The sequence below is a fragment of the Nerophis lumbriciformis genome, linkage group LG07, assembly GCF_033978685.3.
Source record: "Nerophis lumbriciformis linkage group LG07, RoL_Nlum_v2.1, whole genome shotgun sequence".
NCBI lineage: Eukaryota > Metazoa > Chordata > Actinopteri > Syngnathiformes > Syngnathidae > Nerophis > Nerophis lumbriciformis.
The window spans coordinates 40,554,553-40,578,302 of NC_084554.2; the positions used below are offsets into that span (position 1 = coordinate 40,554,553).

The following is a 23,750-nucleotide window of genomic DNA, read 5'->3' on the forward strand; positions in this document are numbered from 1 at the left end:
CCGTGCTCAGTAAACTGTGCAAATTAGAAATGGCTTTTCACAGCTGAAATGCACGAGCACTTAAAAAGGCGATGTCGTGCCAAATGTTCTTCCGACAGCAACGCAAGCGAGCATGCATTCTGAAGGGTGCAGCGGCACTTCTGTGTTTACATCAGTTTAGCCTGTTATTAAAGAAAAGTGTGGATTGCTACAATCACACTTTGACTGTCAAATATGTCTGATAATGTCACGCCCAAGTTAATAGTATTCATATGGCAATCAGCCTGCTCATTTTCTGGGTTCTACCTCTAGATTTAGCATTTTAAAGTCTCAGACAAATGAAGATGAATAAGTACGTGATTAAACATTATTTCAGTCTCTGGCAGCTGGGGAAACACTTTCTAGATTGATTATGTTCATTATGTCTTCTTTGAATAAAGATAAAAAAATATTGTGTGTACCAATCATGTTATGAGTGAGTAAGATAACTTTACCTGCTGATTGGGCTGGACAATTGATTTAATTTTAATTTTGATTATGGCTATTATATCAAAATATAATATTTGAAAAAAAAAAGATTATTAGGTAACGTGCATGCAAATTCCACAGCTTGTGACAATGAAACAAATGAGTGGAAAAAAAGAGAGTTTGTCTACACAATTAACTAAAAAACCATTGACAATATGTAAATTACTAGTTTACACAGGCAAAATAAAAATATGCTTTGTTGTACTAACCTTGTCTCAGTGTATGAACATTTTATCCAGCCATTTGGTGCCAGGCAGCACATCCATTGATCGCTGTGCTAATTCACTTAGCAAAGCAGGGCGGCTGCAAATGAACACAGTTCAGTTAGATGTTTTTTTTTACTTTGGTATTAAATAAAACATTGACCCATTATGTTTGTTTGATATACAGTACTGTATAGAGGTGGGGGAAGTAATCCATTGATAGATGCATTGCAATTCAGATATGAGCGATTATAAAATCAATTAAACGCCAATCGATTTATTTATTGTAAATAAAGTAATGCAGAGAAACAAAAATTTGGCTAACCACAGCGAGGCACCTCACCAAGAGACGCGACCAGCTCCTTTATTTGAGGGCACTTATGTTTCAGTTTTGCACACATTTCCATTAATTTAACTGTTTGTTATTAAAAATGCACTGTTTTTAAAAGTTGCAAGTAATAAACGCTTATTTAGTGCAACGAAAAGAAATGTAAAACCATCAATAATCGATTTTTAATCAAATCGCGAGGTGCCCAAAGATTCCCACCTCCAGTACTGTACATTGTGTACAATCTTTTACTAACATATGGACTGTTGTCGAAGCTGGAACTCAATCATGTTAACGTTGTTTCTTATTATAAATGGGTTGTACTTGTATAGCGCTTTTCTACCTTCAAGGTACTCAAAGCGCTTTGACACTACTTCCACATTTACCCATTCACACACACATTCACACACTTTTTTGGTTAAGTACATAACTCCACATGTGTTCATTCATAGTTTTGATGCCTTCAGTGACAATCTACAATGTAAATAGTCATGGAAATAAAGAAAACGCATTGAATGAGAAGGTTTGTCCAAACTTTTGGCCTGTACTGTATGTTTCCTTGTTGTTTTCTAAACGTCTAATTACCGGTTGTTGTCGTCATGTCAGATCTACCCAGACGAAGGCCACTTCATCCACAACGAGGGCACCCGGCAGCACCTCAGTCAGTCGCTGGTCAACTTCTTCGAGGAGTGCTTCAGGCTACCAGAGAGACTCTTTGACGAGGAGCTAGATGAAGAGAACGAAGACGAAGGTTAGCTCGACTGACCACCCCCGTCCTCTAAAATACACGCCTCGGCCAGATCAGTCAACATGTCCAAGCACAAGAATGGTGTCCTCAATATTATGCAACTACAGCATGCTGGGCTTAAGACTGCCTCTGGAGCAGCCGAGGATCTCCTCCCATCGCTCACCTTGGTTCTATTCTCCTTCATCATCGTCTGTCTTTGGACCTCCAATCCAAAAAATCTCCACGGAGTGAGAGTGACACTTTGGAATATACTGATCCGTTAATGTGCGACATGATGGACGAGCCCGAGCAGCGGTGGAAACAGCAGGACTTGCGCTGTGTAAGGGAAAGAACACTTTTAAAAACTTGTACAATAATGAAAAAAAATCTGATACGCGGTTGGTAGCATTCATCAAACGGTGTCTGGAACTGTGTGGGTCCAGGAAGCGTTGCTGTTTTCTAACGTTGTGATGAAGTTTCCATGTTGGACTGTGCTTTTTGTCGATTGTTCTCAGTGTATGTAAAGTAGCACACTAGCATCCATGCAGCTATTCAAGCATTTTATTTTTTTTACATTTCCACCATGTAGTCATCTATAACTGGATAAAAATTCCTTTACTTGTTTCACCTAATTGCCTTACTTTGTCCCCCAAAAATGTAAACAATCCAAAAAAACAAAAACTGGTTAGCCTAGCTACCATGTTAGCTTGACCTGTAAGCTCTTCTAAAGCTAACATGAACATGTAGAAATTGCTGCATAAACATGTAATATGTTCTAGAAGTGTGTACAGTTAAAGGTAAATTCACTTACCTGAGGATAAACGCGGCAAGAAACAAGTTTCACTTTCTTCAAATGAAGCTAATGCTAACCTGGAGACGAGCGAGCACATTAGCAGCGACTTTTAAAATGTGGAACTTTCATAACTATTGTTTGTGCTGTATAATATTCCAAGAAACATTATTTTAAAACTTTATTTGAATGTTGTACAAGATTTTTTTCAAACCAACACTATAAATGGCCTACAGGCCATTTGGTTATACGACATTACTTAGCACAATGCTATAATGTACAGAATCTGCATGGTTGGTTGATTGAAAAACAGCAACATTTATATTTGAAGCAAATACAGCACTGCTTAGAATATTAATAAAAGCTCATCCTGAATTACTGCCATTGGTGTTGAGGAATGATTGCCTTTGTCATACAAAATTAGCAATTGTTGGCGCACAAGTGTCATTTAACTTTTGGTTTTTTTTAACTCCTTTTGAAAATATTTTACTGCATGTCTATACATTAAATGCATCATCAGTTTGACATCTTGAATGTTTTCTTAATGGGTAGCATCAATTACATTTCTCCTTGTACTGCAATTGAAGTGTAAAGAAAAAATGCTTTTATTCAATTCTTTGTGCATTTCAACTGCTTTTCTGATGTTACATACAACTATAAATCTGCCAGATTAAAGTTGAATATCCATCCATCCATTTTCTACCGCTTTTTCGGGGTCGTATATAATAAACGATGAAAGGTCATGAGCGACAGCAATTTTGTTTCATTTTTTTTGTTGAAGGAACAGTGATGACATTTGTTTCTAAGGAGAAAACGAGAAACTAGACGGTGGCATGGAAGTAAATGTTAAGACAAAATAATAAAGACTGACTCTAAATTCTATGTTTTCGAGTCTGTTTAATTTGACTAAAATCCCCATCATTCATCACATTATAATGAAACATTTACAGTACTGCAATGTATGTTTTACATATTCATGATGTAATAATGTATGCATGCAGTGTTTCTCATACATTCAATTATTTGTGGCACACTGCCACAAATAAATGTGGACCGCTCCAACTCGATTTGGCCCTACCTTGCATAAACACATCCTAATGGGGCTGTAGCTTGTCATTACAACTATGTACAGTAGATGGCATTGTAACACCAGAGCAGGGATTAGTGTTGCCAACTTAACGACTTTGTCACTGTATTTAGACTTCTCTAGGTAATCTATTTAAGAAAAAAAGACTAGCAACAAATCTAGCAACATTTTCTGATCTTTTTGGGCACAAGGGTTGCTCAATACAGACTATCCACGATGTAAATAATATGAACTCGTCCGACAATACAGATTTTATCTATCGTGATAATGCATGTTGTCACACTCTAGATGTGTCACGCAAATTTGTCGACAGCGGCAACGAACCCATCCTCAACGCAACTTAGCATCCTTAGCATGGCTACTACAGTGCTTCTAAGTTACCGTATTTTCCGGACTATAAGGCGCACTTAAAATCCTTTCATTTTCCCAAAACTCGACAGTGCGCCTTATAACCCGGTGCGCCTAATGTACGGAATAATTTTGGTTGCGCTTACCGACCTTGAAGCTATTATATTTGGTACATGGTGAGATGATAAATGTGACCAGTAGATGGCAGTCACACATAAAAGATATGTGTAGACTGCAATATGACTCAAGTAAATAACACCAACAAAATCTATCAAAATGTTTTAGTACGACTTTGGTAAACTATGAGGCTGCACCGCTTGATGGATTGTACTGTGCGTCAACATACGAGTATTAATATGGTGTGTGTATAAGGTAACACATTATCTGGCGTTTTGTTTCGCAATATTATGCAAAAGCAACTTTTCTTACCTTCTGGTACCTGCTGATCTGTATTTGGGATCTGCATAAGTCCTGAAAATGTGCGCGCGTCCGTCTTTGTAGTCCGTGAGACACCGTAGTCGATAAGCTTCTTCCTTTTCTCTATCTTCTTGTTTAAAATCTTTAGTTATTAGAGAGTTCCGGTCGGACGGTTTTTAGAGGACACATAGAGGCCTTGTTGCACTAGTGAGCCACGGATGAGGAGATGCTGCTCTGTTGTTGATTTAAGTCAAGTCTGAATGTCGTTAAAAACATTTAGCTCCATCTTTTGACACTTTTTCCACTCCCGTCCTTGCACGCTACACCGCTACAACAAAGACGACGGGGAGAAGACGCTGCCGAAGGTGAGCCACGTAAATAAGACCGCCCACAAAACGGCGCATCCGGAAGCGACGGTCAGAAAGCGACATGAAGATGATCTGTAAAACATAATTTATGCAACATTTTGACCAAAAAACAACCATTACATGTTATGTAGACCACAAGGAAAAGTTTTACATTTAGAAAAAAAAATATATATATGACCCCCTTAATGCGCCCTATAATCCAGTGTGTCTTTTGTATGAAAATAGACCTGACTTGACCCGCTCATCGGCAGTGCACATTATAATCCGGTGCCTCCTATGGTCTTGGTCTGGTATTTAGTTTCTTACAAGAGGACTAAACGACAAGGAACAGCTCAGACTGCGGATAGTCTTTAGGCTTTTGACAGCAGGTTCATTGCGAAAGTCTGTTAAAATGAAAAGTGTTTCCCGCCTTCCTGATGGTTGTTTTTTAATTAATATTGAGTTCGCAGCAGCCAGCGTCATCTCACAAAATTCTTGGGTGCCACGAATGTCAATCAAGTGGCAAAAGTGACGTCATAGTGAAGATTGATGATCGCTAATTTTTAGATCTATTTTTTGATGCCTGGCAGGCGATCGACTGACACACCCTTCGCGATCGACCTAATGGGCACCCCTGATTTAGGCCCATCCCTATTTGACACTTTTATAGACTAACATGAAAGCATGTATCGCTCTTCTCAACAAGCAGCGGGTCCTACTGTGCCCCCGCCTATATCGAAGAACAGGTTTTAACAAGTTTGTGGCATAAAAAAAAACAACGATAAGAAAGGGAAAGTTGTGCAGTATATCTAAAAGATAGACAACGGTCATGTGGGAAACGCTGGTATGTGTAACTTTTGCCTAAAATTAATGCTACATTTCACAAAAAAAAGTCAAAATTAAGTTGTTTTTTTAAATCAATGAGAGAAGTATTATATATTCGTTGCCTTATGGTAAAAGTTGTGGTTTTCGTTTAGCTTAGAAGTAATATACTTGCTCGAAGACACCCCTCTTACTAGATTTAACCGGACTAAAGTTGTAAATGAGGGCTTGATCCTCCTCATCCGCTGACACAAAGCTGTGAAAACTCTTCCTGGCTGCAAGTAAAAAGAGTTTTTGTTTTTGAGTTTTTTTAAGAAAACGCATGATATAGATATAGTAGAAATACAGCTGCTGTCCTACCTTCGCCCACAAAGAACTCGGCCATGAAGAAGGTGACCTGGACGGCGGAAGGGCCGTGTGGAAAGTGAGGCTTCGTCCACTCGAATGCGTTCTTTTCCGGGTGCCACTGGGTTCCGTAAATTGGGAAATCAGTCGCTAAACAGTTAAAAAAAAAAAAAAAAAAAGATTTAAAAGAAGTTTCTGGGCTGGAAAGGACAGAAGGAAGAGGTTTATTGATACCTTCAAGTGTGGACAAAAACTCTGTTTTTCCATCTGTGTTTGTGGAGAGAATTTTGTAAAACGACTTCAGCGCTTGGGTGGTGTTGTACACCTTTAAAGGAAAACAAACATGGACACTCAGCTGTGTATTTCAACACCCGGTCATACAGGTTATATTGACTTTGATTATGTATAATTTGATTAAGGTAATGTACCATATTACTTAACCGCCGAAACGGGTTGCCGTTGCAATTAAAGTCAACTAAAGTTGGTTTTAATTTGAAACAGACCAAAGTTCTTTGTAATTACTGTAATAAAGCTGCAACACAGATGGTTGCAGTGAATGGAGTGAGGCTAGTAAAGCTAAGGCAATCAATGTTGATATGCTCATATTTCTCTTAAATAAAGGCTGGTACAAAAAATTGTTTTAAAAATCTTCAAAGATTTTTTTTGTAACAGACTCTACACCTAAAGATACAAAAATCTGGCATTGAGCAGTGTTGATCATTATGTGTGTGGTGTGTTACAATAACACGATAAATATAACGAAAACGGGCCAAACTCTAATCTTCCAAGTCCGTGATCTAATAAAATGGAAAGAGAAAAAACATAGCATCAAACCACCAGAAAAGCAGGTAGCAATTTTGTGGTAAAAGTCATGAAAAAAATGTGTGGTTTTCAGTTTTATAGCATTTGATGGATAAATACCATCGGTAAGTTTTCTAGCATTTTTACAGAATTTCTATGTAAGAAATGCCTTCCAAAGCATCCTAAAAATGGAAAATATTTCTACCCTGAACACCCTAAAGGGCCCCCTTGAATCTCGGCTGCTATTTTTCGATTCCTCTATTTGTTTTTTTACCCTTACTGGGATTCTCGGTTTTCATTTAACACCTACAGACACTAAAAAGGTGTGTTATTGTTTGTGCCATGGCACCATCTTTTGGATGAATTCGCTCACTGCAGGTGCTCCGTGTTGAAAATGCATTTCCTGTTTCATCCTTTGAACCGGAAGTACACCCGTCCATAGCGTTTCTGCTCGAAAGGATTCTTCATTCGTCACTCCAAGCAATGTTGGTAAGTTTTACAATATAACGAAAACAATTCACACTTACTAAACCATGTGTGATATCTGTATGAGTGTTTGTATGCATATTTTTACGTGCTATCGTAATGTAATCCAGCTAGCGTTGTTAGCATTAGCGAATATGCGAACAAGTTTACAGGTGTCTGTGTTAGTATTATAACCTTACAATGGCATTATTTTTGTATTGTTTCAGTTTCATAAATTTACCAAAACACAGTGGAGTTATTGAATCTGTTAAGCTGATTCCGCAGCTTGTGGGTCCATGACGATGACTTCTGTTTTGTTTGATCAGCCGTTTTACTGCTGTGTTACAGACATCGTTTGGTAAACAAACATTTACAAAATCTTACGTACCGGTATATATCTGCGGCTTAATAGTCTGGTGCTGCTAATATACAGTATGTAAAAAAAAATTTTTTTTTCAAAAATTTTGTAGGTCTGGCCTAATTACTGGTGCGTTGTATAGTCCGGAAAAGACGGTACTTTGGGACAAAAGATGATCCAGAACCTTAGTCTAGCTATAATGAAACACAAAACCATCATGTAGAACAAGAAATACAAAATGCGAACAATTTAAAACAGTTACAATCTTCGCTCTCACAAGGATGCCGACTGATGGGATGTTTATATCTTTCAGCACAAGACCTGGGTTCACACTTTAGATGAATAATTCTCACTCCTCGGGTCAATATTGCTGGCATTAAACAAACATTTTGCTGCATCTTCTAAGCGATGTTTTCGGATCTAAATTAAATATCAAAGTTGACCAACTTCCCACCTTATAGCCACAACCTTCTACTATACAGGTGTGAAGCATGATTTATAATCTAGCATTACCTTTTACAAACTCAGTGACGATTCGGTAGCAGCTTAGTAGCTATCTTACTTCTATGCAAGCAAAGCGCTGTGTTACTAAAAGTGGTTCCTCTGAGTTAACTCCTAAAATAACAATGTATCTAATTAATATGCAGGTCACAGCATGTAAATTCAGCATTTTCGGCAGATTTTTTTTTTGGAGGGCTTATTATGTTTCACATATAACTCCCAATATCTACATTGTTAGCCACCTCTTGCTAGCATTTTTTTTTACTATTTAAAAGGTATAGAAAAGAGAAAGATGTGTGTTCTTGTCTGTCATATGGATTTCAATCCATCCATCCATCTTCTTTCCGCTTAGCCGAGGTCGGGTCCCGTGGGCAGCAGCCTAAGCAGGGACGCCCAGACTTCCCTCTCCCCAGCCATTTCGTCCAGCTCCTCCCGGGGGATCCCGGGGCGTTCCCAGGCCAGCCGGGAGACATAGTCTTCCCAACGTGTCCTGGGTCTTTCCCGTGGCCTCCTACCGGTCGGACGTGCCCGAAACACCTCCCTAGGGAGACGTTCGGGTGGCATCCTGACCAGATGCCCGAACCACCTCATCTGGCTCCTCTCCATGTGGAGGAGCAGCGGCTTTAGTTTGAGCTCCTCCCGGATGACAGAGCTTCTCACCCTATCTCTAAGGGAGAGCACTGGCGGAGGAAACTAATTCCGGCCGCTTGTACCCGTGATCTTGTCCTTTCGGTCATAACCCAAAGCTCATGACCATAGGTGAGGATGGGAACGTAGATCGACCAGTAAATTGAGAGCTTTGCCTTCCGGCTCAGCTCCTTCTTCACCACAACGGATCGATACAGCGTATGCATTACTGAAGACGCCGCACCGATCCGCCTGTCGACCTCACGATCCACTCTTCCCTCACTCGTGAACAAGACTTGGGGCAAGATCTCCTCCCCAACCCGGAGATGATACTCCACCCTTTTCCGGGCGAGAACCATGGACTCGGACTTGGAGGCGCTGATTCCCATCCCAGTCGCTTCACACTCGGGTGCGAACCGATCTAGTGAGAACTGAAGATCTTGGCCAGATGAAGCCATCAGGACCACATCATCTGCAAAAAGCAGAGACCTAATCCTGCAGCCACCAAACCAGATACCCTCAACGCCCTGACTGTAGTTGCCATTTATTTCACTTTATTACTCTGGATAAATGACTATTATGAATGATTAGCTCTGGTTCGTATAACAAGGTAATTGGAATTATCCATCAATCCATCTTCTTCCGCCTGTCCGAGGTCGAGTCGCGGGGGCAGCAGCCCAAACAGGGAAGCCCAGACTTCCCTCTCCCCAGCCACTTCGTCCAGCTCTTCCCGGGGGATCCCGAGGCGTTCCCAGGCCAGCCGGGAGACATAGTCTTCCCAACTTGTCCTGGGTCTTCCCCGTGGCCTCCTACTGGTCGGACGTGCCCTAAACACCTCTCTAGGGAGGCGATCGGGGAGGTGTTATGGGCACGTCCGACCGGTAGTAATTGGAATTACGGGTCTATTATTGAAAAAAAGCGACTTTTTTTTTCTAAAACTGACATTTAGTATTAATATTGAACATAACTATCGTTAACTTTGCAAGTAATCAATCACTAAAATTACTAGCAAGATAAAAACTAAGAAAATGTTGAGACAAAAAACTTTCACTCTTCCTCCACATGTAATTATTTTGGTGAGACGACTAACGACTGTACCGTCACGGCCAAACTCCAGCGGTGAGAGTTCTCAGTCAGATTCTCCAACGCCAAAGAGTCCATGAGTTTAGCCGGGAAGCCTTGGAACATTCTGCTGTCTTTAGCCTCTAGAAATGACATCATAGTACATTAGGAAAAATAATAATTATTTGCATTAATATGAGTCAAATAATTAGTATTTGATACCCTGTTGATGTTGTAAGTGCACCCCCCCCCCCACAAGGATATGAACAGTTCAGGATTTTAATGGTAGTTTTATTGTAACTGAGTAAGGCAGAATGTAAAAAAATATATATAAAAAATGAACTGGAGTGAAAAATTGCGATTACGTTGTCCTCATTAATTACATTGATATTACGCCTCGGGATCCCCCGGTAAGAGCTGGACGAAGTGGCTGGGGAGAGGAAAGTCTGGGCTTCCCTGCTTAGGCTGCTGCCCCCGCGATCCGACCTCGGATAAGCGGAAGAAGATGGATGGATGGATGGATGGATGGATTTAGTGCGTTATGTTTTTCAAATGGGCATTTTTAAAAAAATCTTTAACATCTGTAGACCAGCCCTTATCTTGTGCTTGACTGAGGCACAACACGAACTAAAAAAATAATATATATGTATGTATATTTTAGGGGTGTAACGGTACACAAAAATTTCGGTTCGGTACGTACCCCGGTTTAGAGGTCACAGTTCGATTCATTTTCGGTACAGTAAGAAAACAACAAAATAAACATTTTTTGGTTATTTATTTACCAAATTTGTAAACAATGGCATAACATACATATACACAATGTGGTCAACATATATAAAATAAAAACTAAATAAGATAAGGCTCAGAATGGTTTCTTAACAAAACCTTTCTACATATAAAGTGCTTTTTTTGATTGATTGATTGAGACTTTTATTAGTAGATTGCACAGTACAGTACATATTCCGTACAACTGACCACTAAATGGTAACACTCGAATACATTTTTCAACTTGTTTAAGTCGGGGTCCACGTTAATCAACATTAAACTGCCTCAAGTTGTTGCTCAGATTAAATAAAATTACAAAACTTTTCTTCTACATATAAAAAGTGCAACATTAAACAGTTTCAAGTCAACTCAGCCTCAGATTAACTTTTCAGCCTGGCTAACTTGGCAGTAAGAGGATATATGGGCTTATTGTTCTTCCACCATATAAGTGGGTCAAAATCTAGTTTTTAATGCAATATGGTCTTAAATCTGCTGCTATAAAAACATTTGCTATTGCTTTAGCCCTGTGTTGCACCTTTCCTGCTTCTGGCTCCCAGACCGTAGTCGAGGAGCGCAGGGGAGACACTTCTCCAGGGCCGATGTATTCTCGAGGCCAACACCTTTTACTCTACCCGGCAGTGGGTCTCCATAGCTTCGGACTATAGGGTAAATGAAGAGTCCGGCGATTAGTTGCAAATCGTGGCTTTATTGAGGTCTTGCACACAGCCAATCCAACAAAACACTAGCCACTCCCTCACCTCTCTCGCCCACACACTCACATACGTCACTCACTTCACATGCTGTCACATATTAAAGGGCCACACACACACATACGCTACTCTCATAACACCAGCCTGACTCGCCGAGGAGAGGCTGCTTGAATGCGGTGGTGACGCTTCAAATGGGTTAGCATGTTTGACGTGTTGTCAGAAGCAGCTGCTGAACAATGTCGGCAAACCTCCGTCCTCCTTTGTTGTATCGCGCAGCCAAAGTGTTCCCAAAAGGGAGATCTTAACGAGGCAGGAGGGTCTTCCAGCTCTGGCTTTTGCATGTTGTCCTAGCCCGGTCGCTGCTAGCATGCCGTGTGTTGTGCCTCGGTGTGCTTTGTTTACACAACGTGCGGTACGCTACTTAATATGTCCGTGTGGAAACTCGTTCGGTACACCTCTGAACCAAACCAAAACCCCCGTACCGAAACGGTTCAATACAAATACAAGTACCGTTACACCCCTAATATACGTATATATATCAGTGACGTGCAGTCAGGGGAGGCAGGTGAGGCGGGGGCTCACGTGCCATCATGGAAAGAAAAAAAATGTAAAAAGACAAAAAAATAAAATTGTTATGTATCCAGTGATTATACTATAAAGTTATTTTCCATTTAACTTCACCAGTTTTAGATTATTTTTATTCAAAATCGCTGAATTTTCGCATTTGCCGTTCAAATACTGAGAAGAGACTTGCGGTGATCAGCAGCCAGTTGAGGCACGTCACTGAGTTGAGCCTCACCATGGATTGCGCAATGACTCGGCTAACTGCTGGCCTGCTGTGCAGTGAGACCGTGTTGCTATATGAATTACATTATACATTTCCATAGTTTAGTTAGCTGAGGTATATAATGTACAGTGTATTTTGTCAACAACTGTATGTGTGTAACGTATTTCTTGTGCTGAGCAATCATAAAACGGCTGCGAAGTAGTAATCCCGCCTCATGGTGGTAGAGGGCGCTATTGATCCCAGGGATCATTTTTGTGACTACTCGGCTGCAGAATAAGTGACAACAAGCAGCAACAGTTAGCGATCGTTTATTTTTTCCTCTCGCCTGGACTTTTAACATGGAGGATTACATATCTAAAATAAAAGTTTTCTAAACTGGACTTTCAATTGAAGCAGGAGGTAATAATTAAAGGAAGATCGCCATCGAGACAGAGAGACTTTTAAAACTGAAGAAAGATAAGGAAGATCTATAAACAAGTTATCGATGCTTTTGTTCAGAAGGAGCGGCGCATGGACTTCATTTATAAGTAAAGGTAAGACCATAATAACGTTTTTTTTAATTAAATGTGCTTTTTTGGGTGCTACAGTTTGTATGTGTAAAGTCAAAGTTAAGTTAAAGTACCAATGATTGTCACACACACTAGGTGTGGTGAAATTTGTCCTCTGCATTTGACCCATCCCCTTGATCAGCCCCTGGGAGGTGAGGGGAGCAGTGGGCAGCAGCGGCGCCGCGCCCGGGAATCATTTTTGGTGATTTAACCCCCAATTCCAACCCTTGATGCGGAGTGCCAAGCAGGGAAGAATGCTGGTATGAGCTTTTAAACATAACCCGTTAACTGCTGCCAATCAAATGGGGAATAAGATACTCTTTAGGGTTCATATGTTTGTAAATCTGACGATGATGAAGTCAGTGCCTCACCAGCCATGAACCTCACCGCACGTCACTGATATATACTGTATATATATATATATGACCTAACGAGCGTCAGCGTATTTACTCAGGAGGTAAAGCATTAACATGCTGAGGTCAATGGTTAAGCTGATGGACAACAAGAGACATACCTTTAGTGAAGCTGAGGGGTAAGGACACGTCCCTTGTGTCCGTCTCTGTCAGCAGGTTCACGCCACTGGTCAGCAACAACAGCTGCTCAAAGCCCAGACAGGTGCCCCAAATGGGGAAGTGATCTCCCCTCTTGTTGGCCTGCAACATCACAATAAAAGACTCATGTTGAGACAAATAACACAAATAACAACATAAATAATTTTTGTGTTAAACCCACCTCAATGGCCATCTCGTAGAAGGCCTTCGCACTTCTTTGGTAGCCTGATGAGGTGATGTTGGCCGATCCTCCAGGGTACAGAACTCTGTTGATACACAAATAGCACACACATTTAAAAACAGCATTTAGACCAGAATTAATGTAGTACATGTAGGTCTACAATAAGAGCAGAACACTCCCGTCATATAGAAGATCTTTGACTTGCATTATTTTCAGTTGGTTCTCAAAAACAGCAAGGCACTCCTGTCATAGAGAATATTTTACTAGTGTTTTTCTTAGTCTGCCATCAAAAACAGCAGTGCCTGTCCTATAGACACAATTTGACTAGGGTTTTCGCAATAGGTCCTCAAAAACAGCAGTGTGCCTGTCCTATAGACACAATTTGACTAAGGTTTTCGCAATAGGTCCTCAAAAACAGCAGAGGACTTCTGTCATATGAAGAATCTTCGACTAACATTTTTACAGTGGTTCTCAAAAACAACGTATCAGTCCTGTCATGTATAGGATTTTTGAACACTGTTTTTATACTACGTCCTCAAAAACAGCAGAGTGCACCTGCTGTATAGAGGATACTTGACCAGGGTTTTTGCAATAGGTCCTCAAAGACAGCAGCGTGCGCCTGCCATAGAGAGGAAATTTGACCAGGGTTTTTGCAATAGGTCCTCAAAAACAGCAGAGTACTTCCGTCACATAAAGAATATTCGACTAAAATGTTTCCAGTAGTCTTCAATAACAACAAAGCAGTCCTGTCGTGTTTTGACTCGTGTTTTTGTACTACGTCCTAAAACCATATAGAGGATACTTGACAATAGGTCCTCAAAAACAGAAGATTGTGCCTGCCATATAGAGGAAATTTGACCAATTTTTTTTTGGTCATAAAAAAATACAATCACGTGTGCTTACGGACGGTATCCCTGCAGACTGTATTGATCTATATTGATATATAATGTAGGAACCAGAAATATTAATAACAGAAATAAACAACCCTTTTGTGTGAATGAGTGTGAATGAGGGGGGGGGGGGGGGGGGGTTGGGTTGGTGCACTAATTGTAAGTGTATATTGTGTTTTTTATGTTGATTTAATATAAAAAAAATATATATATATATATATTTTTTTAATTTCTTGTGCGGCCCGGTACCAATCGATCCACGGACCGGTATCGGGCCGCGGCCCGGTAGTTGGGGACCACTGATATAGAGAATCTCCGACTAGGATTTTTCCAGCAGATGTTCAAAAAGAGCAAAGCACTCACATCATATACCGGATCTTTGACTAGAATGTTTGCAGTTTTGCAACACACAGAGCACTCCTTTCATACAGAGGATATTTGACTAATACTGTAGGTCCTCAAAAACAGCTGTCATACAAATAATCATTGACTAATATTTTTTCAGTAGGTCCTCAAACACAGCTAAGCACTCTTGTCATATAGAGGATATTTGCAGTTTGTCAAAAAATTTACATAATAAACAACATAATTTACCCATTAATGGAGTTGAATAGTCTCCTATATTCCTCCTCAGGCTGGTTGATCCTGGAGAAAAACACAACAAGGAAGGTTTAATCTTGAATGATTAATAAATATCAACATTTAATATGGAAATGATAAAGACTGACTTAATTGGGACCACTCTGGCCCCTGCAGACTCCAAGAACTTGACATAAGAGGCAGCGATGTAAGAAGTTTGATTGTCTACAGGTGTGGAAAGATCCTGTGCCAGGATGCCTTTAAAAACACAAACTTGTCATTTTTAATGATGCCTTTAAAAACACAAACTTGTCATTTTTAATGATGCCTTTAAAAACACAAACTTGTCATTTTAATGATGCCTTTAAAAACACAAATTTGTCATTTTTAATGATGCCTTTAAAACAGACCTGGGCAAATTAAGGCCCGGGGGCCACGTGCGGCCCGTTAAGCTTTTCAATCTGGCCCGCCGGACATTCCCAAATAATTTTTCTAGATCTTTAAGATGGAAAGTGTAGCTGCCATTAAGATGTTTACACATGACTGTAAGTCTTGAACTATTTAAAGTATTTCAATGGTTGGAATCTGCACTTTTGGATGATATACCAGTTACTATGGTAATCGAATTAGTTACTACGACCCGAACGCCTTCCTAGGGAGGTGTTTAGGGCACTTCCTACCGGCAGGAGGCCACAGGGAAGACCCAGGACACGTTGGGAAGACTATCTCTCCCGGCTGGCCTGGGAATGCCTCGGGATCCCCCGGGAGGAGCTGGACGAAGTGGCTGGGGAGAGGGAAGTCTGGGCTTCTCTGCTTAGGCTGCTGCCCCCGCGACCCCACCTCGGATAAGCGGAAGAAAATGGATGGATGGTAATCTAATTAGTTACTATGGTAATGTAAATCACAGCAGCTCAGACAAGGCACCAAGCAGTGAGGGCGGGAAGCGTTTTCACAGATGCGGAAGGAGATTTTCACAACAAAGTTCTAAAGCTTAGTGATATATCAGATATATCAGATTGTAGTTGGGTTCATATTTCACTGTTTGTTGCATTTTTGTTGCGTTTCACTTGATTGTAAAATATGTCGAAAGGGGGTGTGACATTCATATTTTGTCAATATTCAGTGTTTTATCCTTCATAGAAAAATTCAAAATTCCATTACGTTTGTTAAGGTGGTCTGTCATAACGTTTTTAGCATTCAATCAGACATTATTGTATTCGTGTCCCTAAAAATAGATATACCGGCCCCCAGACACATTTTTTTCTCTAAATGTGGCCCCCTGAGTCAAAATAATTGCCCAGGCCTGCTTTAAAAACAAAAACGTGTCATTGTAATGAGAACGAGTGAGTCCTCCGGTACGAAACTCACCGATGATAGGCTTGTCGTTCCTATTGGCTGTCGAGTAAAACGGTAGACATGCCAGGTAAACGCAAAACAAAAGCACAAACATGGTTCTAAAAGTAAAACACGACCACTTGGTCCTCCAACAGCAGCAGCGTCTCTGGGCAGCTTCAAAATCGTCAATAAAGTCCATCCAAATTCGGACAGCGGGGTTAAAACAGTCGATTGTTTAAAGTTCATTCACCTTTCGACTTTCCACCCATGTTGCCATCTCTTCTCTGCGTCATCACACCGGAAGTTCATTGCCAAATGGAAAATAACATCTTATCGTATTTTGTGGAATATTATCATACATACTCAATTTGACGTAGCGTGGGATCATCTGATACAGCAAAACATGACACTTACAATGCATTTCTACCATTAAAATCACATTTTTGTTTGTTATGTATGATAAGGGTTGCTTTTTGCTCGTACAGAAAAGGAAATCAACATTCCAAATACATTAATTTGTCATACGTCTGGCAACGCTGTGCCGGAAGTTGGTAGAAGTGTCGTTATGTTCATGTGTTTCAAAAATCATATTTACTATCATAATAAACATTTATTTTTAGATTTGTAATTTATTTAGCTATTAGCTGTCATTTAATTTGTTTTTGTCACTACATTTTGGGTTTCAATTTAAAAACTAAAATCATGAATTTATGTTACTAACACAATATTTTAAAATAAATACCGTGTTTATTTTTTTATAAATAAATGTTCAATAAATAAATACATACTATTTTTATTTACGTATACATACGTAAATGTTTTATCTATGCATTTTTATTTTATCTCGTAGTAGTGTTTAGTCTTTGTAGTTATTTTTGTACCAATAATAAAAAAAAATACTTTTATTATGAAATGAGAAAACTTTATTGAACAAAGCACCAACAAAATGGTCTCACACTTTTCCCTTTAGGAATTTTTCAACATTTTATTTTTCAGCACGAAATAATGTAGCGAGATAAAATGCAAAAAGTCCAGCATCAATGCATGTGAACTCATCTCCATTCATGTATTCTACTAGTTGCAAAAAAACAAAAACAAAGTACAAAATAATAAAGAGACACAACATGAGACAAATAATAAATTACATTCTTAGATCTTCTGATTTCATGTTTATGTGCAGTGACGGTATAAATAATTCACTGGATTTAAATTAGATAGCCTATTGAGCTGAAAACAAAGATTGAAGTACAGTGCATTTCAATTTGGTGGTCACTGGAGGGGCAGAAAGAATGGAAATAGTGGAAACAAACTGTGACCATTTCAAAGTTAAATACTGTTTTGAAAGAAATCTCCATGACAACCTGTAAACATAACAAAAAAAAAAGCCTCAAGTTCCCTGCTAGTGGAGGACTTCTTCATCTTCATGGTGGACAATTTTATGGGAATGTGTCAATTTGGTCTCTTGGCTGCATAGATTAGGCTAACATCTAGCACATTTTTATGGAATCATTGCCTACAACTAAGTGAAAAATGGCCCTCCATCAATGCTTCATTTTATGTGCCGAAGGGACGATGTGTCAAGGCACAAACGGGACGGCGCGGTTTTAGCACCTTCGACTACAGCACAGTCTGTGACGGCGTGGCGTCGCTAAGGGTTCTTGTGTGTCTCCACGCACAGGACGATGTACTCGTTGGAGCAGCTCCGCGTGTCCTGGCCCAGGAGCAGACCCGAGGTCAGGCTGGAGGACTGGCCCGTGACGGACATGTGGTCGGCCCGCCACGTTTCGCAGTGCTTGTCCACCACGCGCAGCCCCCTGCTGGTGGAGCCGTGCCAGACGCTCTTCCGAGGCCTGTCACGGGAGAAAAAGGACCGCTTGCATGACTTTTATTCATCAGAAAAAACTAAACAAGGTTTACCGACCAAAAGGGGTCCGCGAGAACGTCCCGTCCATCAAAGGAATAAATTGGTATCCTGGCGTTGATGGCGCCCCCTTCGCCGTTAAAGATGGACCTCCAGTTCCCGAAGAGCACGTCCCCCCTGAGGTTGGTCACGGGCAGAGTCTCCCTGAAGACGGGGTGGACCACGTGGACCAGGTCCTGCCTGCTGGAGGAGATGAAGGCTCTGTAGTTGTTGGGCAGGCCCATGGCTCTGGCCTGCTGGTAGCACAGCTGGTCGGCGTTGTCCAGGCCCATCATGTCGCCCGAGTGCGGCTGGTTGAGGGCCACCAGGTTGAGCTGCGGCCAGAGGAGACAAGTTCGAGCGGGAACCGTGGAAACAACACAAAGCCTCGTCATCACTTACTCGGTCTTTAATCGAGGGCACTCGCTTGATTCTGTCAGCTTTGATCAGCTGTGCAGTCCGAGGCTACAAACACAGCAAAGAGGTCATGGCAATACTTTGATGATTCATAATAAATATTATTTGACTATTGGGGAAGAAGTACCTCAGGTTGTGTTATGACGTTGTTGGAGTGCTGGAGCAGACTGCCAAGCTGGAGAGAGAAAGTCAATACAACAAAAATGTAATAATAATACTAAACAAAAGTGACTTTTAGGCATGCAGTATCTGTTCAATGTCTTAGAACTGATTCAAAAATTATATTTTAAAATACATTTCTTTATTTTATATTAAATGCTTATTTTTATGTTTATCAAAATCATATTTACTATTATAATAAACATATGTTTTTAGGTTGTAGGTTATTTTATGTATTTGTTGTTTTTTATTGATTTGTTTACTTGTCTACATATTGTTTCATTTTGTTCATTGGAAAAAATCATGAATTTATTTTAATTACAGACAATATTTAACATATTGTGTGTTTGAATTTTTTTTAAACTAATACTAATATTACCAATACTCTTTTTATTTACTTATAAATACATACTTTTTTATCTATGAATTTTTATTTTAATCAAATTCAATAATTAAAATACGTACTGTTTTAATATACTTATAAATACATATTTGAATAATAACTAAATACATAAAAAAATGTTTTACTTATAAATACATACATTTTATATTTATGTTTTGTTTTAATCAGTTGCATTATTTAAAATACATAATGTCTTTAATGTATTTTAAAACAAACATTTAAATATTAATGAAATACATACTATTTTTTATTTACTTACAAATACATCTTATATTTATGCATTTTTATTTTAATCACATGCAATATTTAGAATGCTGTAATTTAATTTATTTATAAATACATATTTTAAATAATAATTAAATACATGCTATTTTATTTACTATACTTACATTTTATATTCATGCAATTTTTTAAATCACATGCAATATTTACAGAAAATGCACATTGTGTTTTAATTTATTTATAAATTAATATTGAAATAATAATTAAATACATATTTTGTTTATACACGATATGCATTTGAAATATTGCATGTGATTAAAAAATTCATACATATAAAATGTATGTATTTATAACTAAATACATATTTTTTATTTAGTTATAAATACATACATTTTATATGTATGAATTTTTTAATCACATGCAATATTTCGAATGCATATCGTGTTTTAATGTGCAGGTATTTAAGATTAAATATTTTACAATAGTGTTTAATAAGTTTTTTCCAAATCTTAATAGACAACATTTTATCTGTTTTCATTTCTAAATGTATATGTTTTATTATATTTGCCCAACATTCACTATTAATTATATTCTATATTTTGGCACCTGTATCTCCTTCCATCCCTGTGAGACCTTGAGGAAGAGACTTCCTGTCCCTGTGACTAAGACCAGGGTCCCCTCTGCGTCTCTGACCGTCTGTTGCATCATCGCCTCCACGGTGGCAAAGGTTTTCGCCTATTTATGTAATTATTAACAAAACAGGTACTGTAAATAATGTAGTCTTCGGCAGGAGAAGAGATGTGTTGAGATAATTAGACGTACAGCAGCAAAGCCTCCTCCGCGTGGGCCGGGAGGTCCAGGCGGTCCAGGGGGTCCGGTGTAAGTCAAAGCTGTCACAACACAAAACAATGACGTTATTGAACATTACACTTATTATTTATATTAGTATTGGATGTAAAATAAGAAATCGAGTGACACACCGTTTCCACCTGAGCCTGCACCTGAGCTGTACCCTCCATGACCTCCTGGAGGGCCTGGTGGTCCCGGAGGTCCAGGTGGTCCCGTTTGTCCGTAGCCTGTGGCGCCAGATGCACCGGGCGGGCCTGGAGGGCCGACCATGGAGTCTCCTTTGGGTCCCTGAAAAATGTCAGGATATGTCATGGCTTGGTTGGGGTCAATTAAATGTGAGCTGTGTCGCCATGGAAACGTAACCCACCACCAGTCCTTGTCTCCCAGGGCTGCCTGGTTGCCCGGGTGACCCTGTATCCCCCTTCTGGCCATTTTCTCCTTTGATGCCTCGGTCGCCCTTCATTCCCTGATGTCACAGACACTCATTATTTTTTTGGCTTTTAAAACCAAAATTAAATTGGACTGAAACTTTTATTTGGAACTTACCCAGCCTCCTCTCATAAACTCTAATTTGGAGAAAAAATATAATTAGTAATACAATATTGATACTACTACCTCTCCTACTACTACTACTACTAGTAATAATAAAAATAACAATAATAATAGCAAAAATTGTGATAATAAAGCATATACACCACTGGACACTTCATTGGGTACATCTCCGTAGTGTTGTCTAAAACAATGTATAGATAATAACGCTAGCGTACTATTTTTGTATTTTTATTTTTGTAAGACCACAATAATAATAATAACAACAATAAACCAAAAATAAGAAAGCAAATTACAAAGTAATACTTTATTAGTTAGTTAGTTAATAGTTATTTAATGTAGTTTTTAATGTAGTTACTTAATTATTAGAATAATAATCAAAACAAAAAATAAAATACACTGCTTACTTTGCTTATTTCTGTACAACCACAACAACATAAATAATAATATTAGTAATAATAATAATGCACCAAAAATACAAAAGCAAATAAAAGGATAAAACATTTTAAATTAGTTAATTAAATGTAATTAAAATTAAAATAATAATCAAACTAAAAATAAAATACAATGCTTATTTTGCTTCGTTTCGTACAGTCACAACAACAACAACAATAATAATAATAATTATTATTATTATTATAATAATAACGTCTATCTGTGATGGCACTGCGATGAGGTGGCGACTTGTCCAGGGTGTACCCGCGCCCCAAACGGGACAAGTGGTAGAAAATGGATGGATGGATGGATAATAACAATAGGAGTGATACACCAAAAAAATAAAAGCTAATTAAAAAAAAATACAAAGTTAGTTAATAATTTAATAGTAATAATATTAATAGTGATACACCCAAAAAATTTGAAAATTTAAAGATTGTTGGATAGTTGGTTAGGTAACAATATTGTTTGATTAATAATAATAATAATAATAATAAAATGAGTACCAAAAATATAAAATCAAATTAAACAAATAAAACATTTTTAATTAGTTGGTTAATAGTTAGTTAATAATTATAATTATAATCAAAATCAAAAACATTGCTTACTTTGCTTATTTTTGTACAACCACAAAGACAACAACAAAATAATAATAATGATCATAATAATACACCAAAAATATGTAAGTAAAAGAAAAAAAGAAAACATTTTAGTTAGTTGGTTAAAACAAAAAAAAAGATTGGTTATTTTGCTTATTTTTGTAAAACCACAATAATAATATAATAATAAAACACCCAAAAATTACAAGCAAAGTACAAAATAATACTATTTTTCATTGAATAAATGTAATTAATTAAAAATTAAAATAATAAAAAGCTAAATAAAATTCACATCCCTAATAAAGAAGCTCTTGTATTACTTCGCTCTTACGAGATTGTACTTTTATGTATAATTAATTTTCATATTAGGCAGGGTTAGCATTGTTTTTACATTTCCAAGGTTTTGACTCACGAGGTGGCGCTGGGACACCGGGAAGGCCTCGCTCTCCCTTTTCTCCTTTCTGTCCGTCTTTACAGTTGCCTTGGCGACAGAGAAACACATTTTTTATGAAACATTTTAAACAATACACCTTGAGTGAGTATAGACATGTGTTGCAATTATGGATGTTCAAATCAGGGTTTCCTGCTGCCGATTCTGATCCAATCATCCATGTGTGTAACATGTTTAGCCTCGTCCTCCAGTGATAATAGTACTTGATAGTGATATTTGATACCTAGTTATGATGCATATTGTTATAGACACATTTATAGCTCAAAACAGTTACTTAGCCCTGATCTCGAAGTAGTAAAAACATGCATGTTAACTTACCGATGGTCATGGTTCCATTGAGCTGAAACATCAACGCACAACAGTCAGGAATGTGTTTCCAGAAGAAATTGTGTGCTTATTATCAGGGAGAACATTGCTAGATTGAAGAAAGCTGTAATAACAGAGCAATTGTTTGAGTCTTACAGGCAATTTGCAGAAGGGCCGAGGAGGGATGGGGAACACCGTCTGCATGGAGAGAGCACGGTTATTGACGACTCACTCATTTCTTCAGCATTTACAAGTGGTTTCTTACTCCTTGGGGGTATCGGAATATCCCGGGACGACCCGGTGGTCCAGGAGGGCCTGGAAATCCCTGTGGGATTATGATAATAAATTATGATATTGTTTTTTGAAGGGTTTGGCACATGATGCAGTGTCACTCACAGGCTGGCCGGCTGAGTCTCCTTTCTCTCCTTTTGATCCCGACACTCCCACACGTCCCTACACAATCACAACATACATGAACAACACAGTAGGTTCCTGAATGCATCAAATTAAACGAAGCCTCACACACGCTTAATTAGCCGAAGATCGTGTTCTAAGTGTGCACTGTGTCACATTTAATCAAATTAAAAGTACTCACAGGTCTTCCTGGGAAGCCAAATTCTCCCTTTGGACCAGGCATTCCCATTGGTCCCTGGTATGGAAGGCATTAGTCAATTACTGCAGTCCTTGAATGCATCGTGACTGGGAAACAACACGTTGTTATTCGACTTACTGGTGTCCCAGCAGGCCCACTTGCACCTTCATCACCCTGCAAAAGCACATTAATTTTCATTAGTGGGGCATTTTGACGTGTACGCTCTTTTCCCGACAGAACTAACCTTGTCCCCTTTATGTCCCAAGAGATCAGACAGGCTTGACGTGGATCCATTCTCATCGATGATAATTCCCGGCTCGCCCTTTTCGCCCTGTGCATACATGAATGTAAACAGCGGGTGCTTGAATACGTGAATAGAGATGGAAAAATTGTGCTCGTCATTAAGCAGATTTAATCACTTATTCTTTAAAGATGGTCTTTTATGCAAAAAGGCTTTTTAACGATTGGCTAACACAAAGGTGTCCAAAATTTGGCCCCGGGGGGGGGGGGCATTTGCAGACTGCAGGTAATTTTTTAAAGGTGTACAGCACATTCTAAAAATACTATTAAAAAAAAGTGGAATAAAAGCGCAAACAGGTTAAATGTAACCAGAAAAAGTTGCAATGTCAGAAAAATATTAATAAATCTAAATCAATGTTAAAAGCCATGTATATACTATAGCTTTTAAATACTCCATTTTAGACCAGTTGACCTGCCACTTCTCTTGTTGCCCTGCTCTCCTGCAAGGAGAAGGCCACGGATAATCCCTGAAGAGATACCAGTGCTG

At 38.9% G+C, this 23,750-nt stretch overlaps 3 protein-coding genes across 6 annotated transcripts in view; 1 reads left to right on the forward strand and 2 right to left on the reverse strand.

Moving 5' to 3' along the window:
• The window catches only part of LOC133609500 (A-type potassium channel modulatory protein DPP6-like), a 464,599-nt gene extending 461,167 nt beyond the window's left edge, over positions 1–3,432 (forward strand). For all 3 annotated transcript variants that reach the window (XM_061965112.1, XM_061965111.1, XM_061965113.1), the window contains exon 26: positions 1,645–3,432. In XM_061965112.1, the coding sequence (XP_061821096.1) occupies positions 1,645–1,794 (150 nt within the window). In that variant the 3' untranslated portion in view covers positions 1,795–3,432. The remainder of the gene's footprint in view (positions 1–1,644) is intronic.
• Positions 3,433–16,366, reverse strand: ggh (gamma-glutamyl hydrolase (conjugase, folylpolygammaglutamyl hydrolase)). The gene is made up of 9 exons (XM_061965114.1): positions 16,115–16,366; positions 14,896–15,004; positions 14,762–14,812; positions 13,278–13,362; positions 13,060–13,198; positions 9,772–9,878; positions 6,156–6,246; positions 5,937–6,071; positions 3,433–5,851 (listed from the first exon to the last, which is right to left on the reverse strand). Exons 1-9 carry the CDS (start codon positions 16,278–16,280, stop codon positions 5,733–5,735), a joined length of 1,002 nt encoding a protein of 333 aa, XP_061821098.1. The 5' UTR covers positions 16,281–16,366; the 3' UTR covers positions 3,433–5,732.
• A 672-nt stretch (positions 16,367–17,038) lies between these two features.
• Positions 17,039–23,750, reverse strand: part of LOC133609499 (uncharacterized) — an 80,635-nt gene continuing 73,923 nt past the window's right edge. For both annotated transcript variants that reach the window (XM_061965110.1, XM_072913520.1), the window contains 17 exons: positions 23,208–23,294; positions 23,102–23,137; positions 22,967–23,020; positions 22,768–22,824; positions 22,637–22,696; positions 22,528–22,569; positions 22,384–22,405; positions 22,027–22,095; positions 20,578–20,597; positions 20,399–20,497; positions 20,163–20,319; positions 20,005–20,072; positions 19,789–19,917; positions 18,526–18,573; positions 18,384–18,446; positions 18,003–18,316; positions 17,039–17,931 (listed from right to left, as the gene is read on the reverse strand). In XM_061965110.1, the coding sequence (XP_061821094.1) occupies positions 17,730–17,931; positions 18,003–18,316; positions 18,384–18,446; positions 18,526–18,573; positions 19,789–19,917; positions 20,005–20,072; positions 20,163–20,319; positions 20,399–20,497; positions 20,578–20,597; positions 22,027–22,095; positions 22,384–22,405; positions 22,528–22,569; positions 22,637–22,696; positions 22,768–22,824; positions 22,967–23,020; positions 23,102–23,137; positions 23,208–23,294 (1,527 nt within the window). In that variant the 3' untranslated portion in view covers positions 17,039–17,729. The remainder of the gene's footprint in view (positions 17,932–18,002; positions 18,317–18,383; positions 18,447–18,525; positions 18,574–19,788; positions 19,918–20,004; positions 20,073–20,162; positions 20,320–20,398; positions 20,498–20,577; positions 20,598–22,026; positions 22,096–22,383; positions 22,406–22,527; positions 22,570–22,636; positions 22,697–22,767; positions 22,825–22,966; positions 23,021–23,101; positions 23,138–23,207; positions 23,295–23,750) is intronic.

Coding starts and splice junctions, on each gene's coding strand:
- ggh (XM_061965114.1), bottom strand. CDS start 16,280: ATGGACTTTATTGACGATTTTGAAGCTGCCCAGAGACGCTGCTGCTGT. Junction 14,813..14,895: donor GCCAGAGTGGTCCCAATTAA/GTCAGTCTTTAT, acceptor GTTTTTCTCCAG/GATCAACCAGCCTGAGGAGG. Junction 5,852..5,936: donor CGAGTTCTTTGTGGGCGAAG/GTAGGACAGCAG, acceptor TTTTACTTGCAG/CCAGGAAGAGTTTTCACAGC.